General features: G+C 39.6%; 1 protein-coding gene across 2 annotated transcripts in view; it reads left to right on the forward strand.

The window, feature by feature from the left end:
* Nucleotides 1-9,027, forward strand: part of LOC146267936 (uncharacterized) — a 29,621-nt gene extending 20,594 nt beyond the window's left edge. Inside the window, exons 4-12 of one of the 2 annotated variants that reach the window (XR_014768887.1) lie at nucleotides 5,460-5,531; nucleotides 5,632-5,866; nucleotides 5,958-6,044; nucleotides 6,266-6,434; nucleotides 6,537-6,641; nucleotides 7,984-8,089; nucleotides 8,253-8,370; nucleotides 8,543-8,607; nucleotides 8,814-9,027. Coding sequence is in view for 1 of the 2 variants with exons in the window: in XM_084709980.1 (XP_084566106.1) it covers nucleotides 5,968-6,044; nucleotides 6,266-6,434; nucleotides 6,537-6,641; nucleotides 7,984-8,088 (456 nt within the window). In the remaining variant the exon portion in view is untranslated. Of the gene's footprint in view, nucleotides 1-3,973; nucleotides 5,532-5,631; nucleotides 5,867-5,957; nucleotides 6,045-6,265; nucleotides 6,435-6,536; nucleotides 6,642-7,983; nucleotides 8,090-8,252; nucleotides 8,371-8,542; nucleotides 8,608-8,813 lie in introns of those variants that run through there. The other variant, XM_084709980.1, reaches the window with a different exon arrangement.
* Nucleotides 9,028-10,675: the final 1,648 nt, after the last annotated feature.

Raw genomic sequence — 10,675 nt, forward strand, 5'->3', positions numbered from 1 at the left:
AACTTGATCGGATGAAAACAAAAGGCGATCGTGCCTTTTCAGCTGTAGCCCAATTTCTGTGGAATAAACTGCCAATTTTTATCAGGTCATCCCCACGACAGAGACATTTAAGTCTCGTCTTAAAACACATTTTTATTCTTTGGCTTTCGAGTCAGTTTAGGGTCACTCGTGCTTACTGTAATTGTGTTGTTAGTCTGTTGTTTTTATTTATTGTTGTTCTGCCATATTTGATGATTTTGTAAAGCACTTTGGTCAGTATTTTCTGTTTTTAATTGTGCTCTATAAATAAAACTGACTTGACGACCAATCAGAGTGAAGGGGCTGGGACCCAACGAGAGACAGCCAAACTGGCGGCTAATAATTTTTTATTTTGAAATGCTTTTCCAAACATCTTCAATCTGCACTCCATTGGATTATAAAGAGATCCCGGGTTGCCCGGTTCTTGAGCGGATTGTGGGAAACTAAACCTATTCTAAGTTGTACACATACACACAGATTCCTGGCATTATTAGAGATATGTAGACTACCCCAAGATAAAGTTTATGTAAGTCTTCTTGAATTGTACATCCTACTTTTTTAACCAGTCAACCTTACTTCTGGAGGACCCCATAAGAAAGCTAAGGGGTACAAAAAGAAGAAAGGGAGTAAAGAGAAGGATATGTTTTGAGTTCTGAGGAGGGGACCATGAGTACAGGATCCTGTCTTGTCAATTAATCCTATCTGGCAACTGCATGCTGCCCTTTATGAGAACAAATGTCAGCTTTCAAACCAAGGACATGATAACCTTTCTTCATAGAACGTGCCGGCATCACACAACTAATGCTATCACACCACCACTCCCCAATACAACTGGGGGATGTAACCTGCTTATATGGCCCACCAGCACAAACATGCTCACAAACACTCAAATATATATTCACACAATCACACACAACAAATATGACTATCAACAGGTGAAACACAGGCTTACAGTACAACATGAATGCACTAACATTACATATTATACATTATATCCAAAATACAAGAGACCATCAGTGGAGAACCTTCATCCACACAAAACCGTGTTAACTGTGAACCCAAAGACGAAAAGGCACTGACACACAACATAGAAAAGTCTGAGACACGCAAACAAATAGGAAGAAGGCCCAAATGGGTTTCTACCAGCAGAGCAGAGAGAGGGTTGCTGATGTGAAACATCAATTTCTAGGTTAGCTGCTCTTCGTGGCTCTGGCAGGTATCAGCCAGGAGCCACCTGGGCCAGATAAGCAGCTGAAGAACCCTGATCTACCCTGTCACCATAACACACACGCACAAGGGGGTAGGTTTGACTTGAAAGTTGGTGGCGACACATAGGTTGGGTGAAATGTGAGGGAGGGAGGAAAACCAGAGGTTGTAATATGGTTAATTTTGTAAACATAGCAATTAAAGTAATACATCACAGGGTCTTAGTTCTATTCTAAATGTTACTAAAGGTTGTGAATGGCATTATTACATAGGATCTAATATATCAGGTTTCCTTACTTGAAGATATTAATAATAGTGTAGCAAACGGGACCTACGTCCGCTTAGTAGGGGTAAATGACCCTTTCCTGAAAGGCTGGAAATAAAAAGATCTGAGTCCCTAACCCCCAGGCCTGCTAGTCCCAGGTCTACCCTGCCCTAAAGTGAAACTAATATAGTAGTTTAGGCTTTAGGATTTGTACATGTCACGGTGATAACCTAAATGACAGAATACAAGCATAAATGTCCGTATCTGCAATTTACCCTGTACTTCCCCTAACTAGGAAAATAAAACAAATGCAAAGTGTATAGAAATATTCTGGTTATTCAAAATCACTCTTCACAGTTGTAATTCAAACATGTTACCACTAATGTTGGCCAAAATACTAAATACTACATACTTGTGTTGTGTTAAACAGAAAATGGTTTCAATCCAGAGCAAAATACTCAAATCTCCTTCAGACTTAGTCCTCAGGAAAAACAGCAAATTATCAAATCAAGGGCTAGCCAAAAATGTCTTGGTCTGAGCATGTGACAAAGCGACAAATCAATTAACAAAAGTTTCAGTCCATCTGTCTCCGTCACATTCATGAGTAACACAAAGGCTTCTGTCCATTATAGCTTGCTGTTAAATAACCCAAAATCAGGTTTAGGGCTGTCCCCTACTAAGATTTTCTTTGCTCGACCAAGACTCGACCAAAACAACTGAAAATCTACTAATCGAAATTTGAAAAGCATTTTTTTTTTCCACAAAAGAAAAAAAACGTACAAACATTTTCACAATCTGACTCAATGGCTGCTGTACATTGCAGATTCAGCCACTAATAGCCTACTAATAATAAGACTCGTATCACCAGTCCTGTTGTAACCGAATGCCGATGGTATTTAGTATCTCTTACAATGTACCACAAATTTAAAATATTGTTTGTTTAAACATGGAAATCATTAGAGTGTGCTTATCACTGCCTGAACTTGCAGCATGCGAACTTACATAGAAGCTGAGTGGGGAACGGTGCAACAGAGAAAGATTTTGTCGTCCTGGCCGGAGAAGATAATGTCATTCAATTTGGATGTGATTCTTATAATATCTCAACCCAGCGCGTTAGCATGAGCGAAGTAGGACTAGACCAACTTATGTTTTTCAGGTGGTAGGCTCAGGTGGTAGGCTCAGGTGGTAGGCTAACCACGTAGTCGTAGTCGACCAAGAGCATATCGACCAGAAAATCGACTAGTCGACTGAGTGGGGACAGTCAGGTTACTTCACCTCAAGACTTCTCTTCAGTTTACACTCGGTCGCTGGAGCTCTGAGGCAGTCTCTGGATGGCAGGGAACTGTCGACCTCAGCAATCAAGGATCAAAGGACAGCAAACACAAACCAACTCTTCTAACTTCTTCCTCTGGCCGGTGTACTACGCCTCGCTAACGCTTTAATGGCTACACACTCCAAAGGCAAAACGGCAATCACTTTGTGTCCCTAACTTGAACTATATTGAGTAGACTATTAAACTTCATTGTTCACTCTTCCAATTCTGCAGAGTCAGGTAGCTGCACTCACGTTCTTCACGTTCCCAGGCTCTGACTACTTCCTGTTTAGGCTCACCTGTATATCCAACCTGCTGATTGGCTAGTGACTACACATATAGGAAATTAGTATTAAAAATAAAGAGTAAAACAATATATGTATATCTCGTATCTGCTACAATAGTGTACATGTAATTACCGTATGTCTTCCATTAAATGCCGCCCATGATAACTGCCTTCCTAGCGTATTGCTAGGTGTGATTTTACAATGTTTAGCCAAGGTTCCCTAGTCTTAGGCTTTGAGGAAACTGTCAGTAGGCTATTTGATTCATGTTTCATTAAAATATAAGTTATGTTACGCTGCACTTGAGAGCCTAAACGATTTGTATGTCGTGCTACACGTAAAATCAGAATGATTGTCTCATGAAAATAGACATAATTTTGAGCTGCCCTTGAGAAACAATGTTGATGCTGTGTTAGCTAGACTGTCCTATTGGAATGAGGTAATATGTGAACTATGTTGTAGTTGCGACTTCTGTTATGTCACAGTCTGGTTAAAGCGAGCATCCTTCTTTGTAATCATTTGTACTAATCACTTTTAGTAGAACTATTCACTTCTGATTTTTGATTACGTTGTAACTTGCTGTTATAGGCTACTTACTAAATGCACTATATGCCAATTGTAATATACTACTACTGTTTTGTGTTTACAATCATATCCATTTTATAGATCCTGCTTCCCACAACCTTGTAAGTATCTTCTAACTTGCAATGTACAGTGCCTGGTTTTAGTACTTGATAAGCCAAGCCTGGACCTTCCCTTTGTAAATGGCTAGTGAAAAATGTCTAATAAATGATGACATTTGGATTAGATCCAAATAATGACATATTTAACAAAAGCTAGAAAAAGAAGAAAGAAGTTGTGAAATTTAAATAAGAGTTTTAACAAGTTTGAGGCTTGTCCATGAAAACAGGTCAGGGATATTCGGCAGGCAGCACAGACATATTCATCTCAGTTGGATTTTAGCACAACAGTGATGGAACCTTCTGAGGCAGCTGTCACAGCCAACCTGAGATTTTGGGGGGGGCAAAATCATACTCCCCTTCTAACTTTACATTTTTGCAACTAGTATCAAAAGCTTTTTATGGCACACTCTACAGGGCATGATAATCTACGAAAAATGTTTTGGGGTGTGTCAGATCTTACAGTCCCAAGATATGAGGGAGGGAGGATTTCGGCAGGTATAAAAAACGGTGTTGCCAAAATCCTACTCTCCTTTTAACTTTTACATTTTTGCAACTAGTATCAAAATATTTTTATGGCACACTCTACAGGGCATGAGGAGCCATCTCTTTGATCTAAAGTTGCGGCCAACATTTTCATAAATATTCCGGATAAGAACAACACAGTAAAAATAATTAAGTTTGTTGTGCTTATGCTTTTAAAAGGACTTGGTTGTCAGCTTTCTATTTAAGTCATTGCACACTGATACGGTAAAGACAACAATTTTCAAGCGAATATAGTGTTACATCAATTAAGGTCTGTTACTACAGATAAAAACTAGTGCTGTCAGTTAAACGTGTTATTAATGGCGTTAACGCAAACCCGAATTAACGGCGTACATTTTTTTTTCGCGCGATTAATGCTCTTTTTGGCCTAGCAAACGTTGTATTTTTTTTGCAACAACTACCGACGTTAGAAAAACTACAACACAACACCGGATCTAGCTTGACCGGAAACAAAACAACAGGCACGCCACACACACTTGTTCGGCTTACGAGGCAGCTAAAGAGTAGTAGCAGAGCCCGTTTACGGATATTAGACATTCTCTGGTAGTAGGCTAACGTTACGTTTTGAGTGGATGGCGAGCGCGAGACCCCGAAATGGATGCCAATAAGATTCTGAATGGAAAGTTTACTTTTAGAAAGTTGCCAAATGGTTCTATTGACAATACCAAAGTGATCTGTGTGTTTTGTCGTTGTAAACTGAGCTATCATCGCAGCACGTCCAGTCTGAAATACCACTTGATGGCCAAGCACACAGCTGATGCAAATTATCCGCCCCCTCGTCAAAGCCAGGCGATTGCAATGTTGTTTTTAATTAAAAAAAAATATTTGCACGAAGCAATCCGAACCACTTTTCCAAAAAGAACAAAAATTCAAAAATTAATCAAGGGACAAAAATAAATCAAAGGACATTTAGAATAGATAGAAATGTGCGATTAATTAGGATTAATCGCGAGTTAACTATGACATTAATGTGATTAATCGCAAAATTCTGTTACCAACAGTAACTTAGGAAAATATAATGGAAAATGGTCATAACTTCTTTTTTTTATTTTTTATTATTGTCAGTGATAGTTAATAAACATTGTCTTTAGCCCAGGGAAAGATTGTAGCCCCTCCATTCTCCAGTATTTTGGCAATGTTTTTCTCAGGTGGCACAATGTGCGCAACGCCAGGTCAGTAGTGTATCCATGAAACAAGAGGTGGAATACACACCAATCATGGTATGTCTTCACATTTACATTCCATCTGAATGGGTGTCAGTTAGTAATGAATGTAATGTATTGAGAGAATATGGGTTTGTCTATCTTTTGTGTCCTTAAGGTAACCCAACCATTTGAGCTACTTGGCATGGACCTAATTGGGAAACTTTCAATGACCGATGGAGTACACCAATATATTTGTGTCATTATTGATTACTTGACTAAATGGCCACAGGCTTATCCCCTCCGCACCAAGTCGGCAAAGGAGGTCACAGAATGCATATTGAAGTTGTTTTTACCAGTTTGAGGCCCCAAAACGCATCTTGACTGACCATGGGAAAGAATTTGTAAATCAAGTAAGTTATAACTGTGTTGCAGCAACTGCATTTTCAGCAGTATTTGTCTAACATTTGTTTAAAGGCTAAATAGATTCAATTAAAACCACAGATCAACCAAAATGTGTATAAGGCCCTGGGGATCAAGAGGAGTCAAGACGAATGGTCTGGTGGAAATAATGAACGGTACAATACAGAGGTAAAATTCAATTTAGTTTATTATTCTGTTACTCAAACAAAATACAAAACTTTGGTTGCATTCTATTTGTGCAAGCTTAGATTGTCAGACCATTCCATAATCAAACTTCCACCTAGGCTCACTATAGACTTCTTATCACATGGTGTGTATATAAAAGGCATATTTATATTTGAGTCCATTTTGTTTTTGAGTGATAGTCATTATTTTGATCACGTCTTTAGGGCGATCTGCAAGCTTGTTAATACAAAAACCAACGAATGGGACAAGCACCTGGATGCGGTGATGTATGGTTTAAGGAACAAAAAGCAAATGACCACCAAGTTTTCCCCCTTTTACCAGATGTTTGGTAGAGAGGCACGCTACCCATCACAGGTTCCAGAGGAATACAGGGTTGGTGTAAAAAAAAAATCTCTTTCTTATTCGTATTTTATGGGGAAATGTTCAGACTGTATCCCAGTAAATTGTAATTTATATCACATATCCATTTTGTAGATTGACAACAGTGTTGAGGAGGTGGTCACTGTAGAGGACCTTACAGACCTTACTGAGCCAGGTTCTTCAAACAGCCATGGACAACACAGCCAAGGTCCAAAAGAGGTATTCAAAGAAACCCAGAGAGCCAGTGGCTGTCTTTTCTGTGGGTGACAGGGTTTTGAGGCTTAAAGTGAGAAGAAAGGAGGCAAACTGGACCCAGGGAAAAGTGCAGATCTGCAGGATGACAATGGGATTGTTTTCTCAAAGATTAATGTGGAGCACATTAAGAAATATGAAGAGCAGACCCCTCAAATCCCACACAAAATTAAACCACCACCTGCCACCACCAGCACGGCACCACCTGCCACCAGCGCGGCACCAGCTGCCACCACCACCACCCGCATGGCACCACCTGCCACTACCAGCACGGCACCACCTACCACCACCACCCGCACGGCACCACCTGCCACCAGCGCGGCACCAGCTGCCACCACCACCACCCGCATGGCACCACCTGCCACTACCAGCACGGCACCACCTACCACCACCACCCGCACGGCACCACCTGCCACCATCACCACCAGCACGGTCCCACCATCACAACCTGCACGGCCCCACCTGCCACCAGTATAGCACCACCTGCCACCACCAGCACTGCACTACCTGCAACCACAACCTGCACGGCACCACCTGCCACCACCACCAGCACAGCACCACCTACCCCTCCTGCCACCAGCTCAGCCCCACCTTCCACCAGCAGTGCCACACTCAGTGGTGTTCCTCTTTGTTTGTGGGTCATGTCAGTCCATCAATGCTTACATGCATCTGCTAGTGCAGAAATACAATAAGCAGCCTACTGTTAAGGCATTCTACATAGACTGTTTTAGACTGAAATGACATCCATTTGGATGGAAAAAAAAGTCCAAGCTTAAGGTTGGTTGGATCATTTGGAATTGTATTTAATTGTATTCATGTTTTAAATCTAGAAACTGTATCATTACTATTTATTTGATTCTAGATGGATCCAATGATGTACAAATACAATGTTTGCATTATGATTGAAAATCATTACTGGACTTTGGTGGTTAGAGCATCTAAAGCAGTTTTATAAATTGCCTCACAACATCCATTTTTTAAATGCAGAATCATTATATCGAAATATTTTAAATATCAAATTGCGTGTGATTGGTATTTATGAACAAATAAATGTAATAATGAATACTCTGTCTGTACATGCCTATCTGTCTAGACCTTTGAAGAGATTATGCAGCCATCCGAGAAAAAAGCACTGTACTTGGACCCATTGGGGGAAAGTGCAAAAAACATTTTTTTAAAGTGTCAGGACGTGGCAAGGTTGAAACTATTTGTAATGTTCTTTGACAATGGTACCATTTAAAAACAACTAAAATAAACTAAATTTAACTAAAATAAATGTAAAAAATGTAAAACATTACCATACTTTCAGATCATTCCTAAGACAGAAGGGCTGCAACATCTCAAGGCTGGCATGTGGGACCTGTCCTCACCCATGCCAGCAGGATGCCACTTATTGTGGAGCTTTTGTCCTTAAGGTAAGTTTGTGGAAATTAAGTAATAATTATGTATATATTTACTTACTGAATAATGCTGATAGTATGGAAACAGCACTTGTAATACTGCTGGGTAAAAGAAAATTGTTAAATTGCTGTTAAATATATCATGTCTTCTTTTTCTGCATATACATTTGTTTTCCAGTTTGCAGAATATGCTCTGGGAGGAGGCTATTGCATTTTCGAATGCAACCCATGAGGTGACTGACATGTGGTGACTGACATTAGGTGGCAGATAGCTGTCACTCTCCTCCAGAACACTGGTATGTAAATTCCGAGATTGTTTATTCATCTCTAGTTTAATATATGTGGATGTTCTCTTGTATATCTTTGATTATATTGCAAACAGTATTTACTATTTACTGTGTTTGCTAACACAGTAAATATATAATATAATACTGCTAAAATATAGTCTTTTGCCATTTTATTTTATAGATGACCTCAGTCAACTATGCCACCTATGTGGGGAGGTGGACAGTCTGGATGGAGACACTAACTGGGTAAGTTAGTAGCTTGTGAACTGGTATTGAATACAATACTTTTTCAATACAAGACACATTTATAATGAAGCACAGTTATAATGAAGCATTGGTATTTCTTTGTATAAGAGGTAATATTATTATAGGTGACAGTTTTTGCCATTCCTAATGTTTGATAATTCATTATCATTCCACAAATTTGTCTTAACGTTCATCCAAAATCTCAGGTTGGCTGTGACAGCTGCCACAGGTGGTTCCATCTGGGTTGTGCTTGGATCAAACTGACGGAGGACTACATCTGTGCTGCCTGCCGTTAACAGCCCTGAACTGTTTTCATTTTGTTTCAGTTGTTTAAACTCTTATTTAAAATATGGATTTATTTTACCTTTTGTTAAATATATTGCTATATTTTTTTGTTTATAATAAATGTGATGGAACCAATTGAAATGTCATCATTTATTAGATGTTTTTCTCTAGCCATTCACAAAGGGAAAGTCCGGGCTTGGCTTATCAGGTACTAAAACCAAGCACTGTACATTGCAAGTTAGAAGATACTTACTAGGCTGTGGGAAGCAGGATCTATAAAATGGACATGATCAGTGGCGGTTCTAGGCAAATTTTACTGGAGGGGGCCCAAGGGGGGGCCCAAGGGGGCACATAAAAAAACAGAAACAAAAGATATTTACACTGTATATAATATATAATACTGTAATTTTGCTTTACATTAAAATCATACAAAATGCTCTGGCTCTCCCTCTTCCAGCTCCTCAACTCTCTCAACCTTGATATGTTTCTCTAACCTTTTTATTTACTGGGGCAAAAAGAGCTGCAATGTGCCTTCCCCGGTTCATTGATGACTACTACAAGAACTTCAGTCAGCTCAGGGGGGCTCAGGGACATTTTTACAGGGGCACTGGCCCCTGTGGGCCCCCGTGTAGAAATGCTCCTGGATATGATTGTAAACACAGTAAAAACAGTTGTGTGGCAAGTAGTTTACTGAGAGGAAAATAGAAGTTGAATTCTGGTAGAGGGGACCTGTGACCAGGGGCCTTTTTATATGCATTTGTAAAATAATGTAGCTATACTCGTGTACCAGATGATTATATTACAATTGGCATATAGTGCATTTAGTAAGTAGCCTATAACAGCAAGTACAACATAATCAAGAATCAGAAGTGAATAGTTCTACTAAAAGTGATTTGTACATTTGAATACAAAGAAGGATGCTCGCTTTGACCAGATAGTGACACAACAGCAGTCGCAACTACAACATAATTCACATATTACCCTCATTCCGATAATAGGACAGTGTAGCACAACATCGACATCAACATCGTTTTTCAAGTGCAGCTCCAAATTATGTCTATTTTCGTGAGACAATCATTTGGATTTTACGAGTAGAACGACATACAAATCGTATCGGCTCTCAAGTGCAGCACAACATAATTTATATTTTGATGAAACATGAATTAAATAGCCTACTGACAGATTCCTCAAAGCCTAAGACAAGGGAACTTAGGCTTGTAAAATTGCCTAGGTTCGTCAATCTCCACTATCAATATGCTAGTAAGGCAGTGCACGTTCACGCGTAGGGGAGTGGGATTCTGCGGGGGAGTGAGAATTCGGTCCAACACCGGAAATTAGAACGTTTCTTTTGACATAAAGTTTAGGCTGTGGCATTGAAGCTAGCGACGCACCGCACAAGCATGAGTTTAAATATGTGACATTACTTACTTTACATGCACGTCTTTATTTGCTTAAATGTACATGTATGATGCTGCTAGTACACCACGGCACGATACGATACTCGCTGTGCAACAGCACATCTATGCATGTTGTATGCATGCGTTATTGCTAACTGACGTTTGCATTTAGTTCCCCGATTGAACTCAATCGACACCGACGTTGTTCTCAAAATATTGACATATCATTAGGGGTGGGAAAAGAAAGTAAAATAATACATGTGAGAGAACAATGGTTGTGCTCGCCGAAGGCGTGAGCACCGAATTAATCGCAAAATGACTAACCTAACCACAACTTTTTGGTATTTTGTATGAAATAATACATATCTTGCATTAAGAATGTCCAT

This window comes from Hypomesus nipponensis, chromosome 11 (genome assembly GCF_054491055.1).
Source record: "Hypomesus nipponensis isolate SF chromosome 11, ASM5449105v1, whole genome shotgun sequence".
Classification (NCBI taxonomy): domain Eukaryota; kingdom Metazoa; phylum Chordata; class Actinopteri; order Osmeriformes; family Osmeridae; genus Hypomesus; species Hypomesus nipponensis.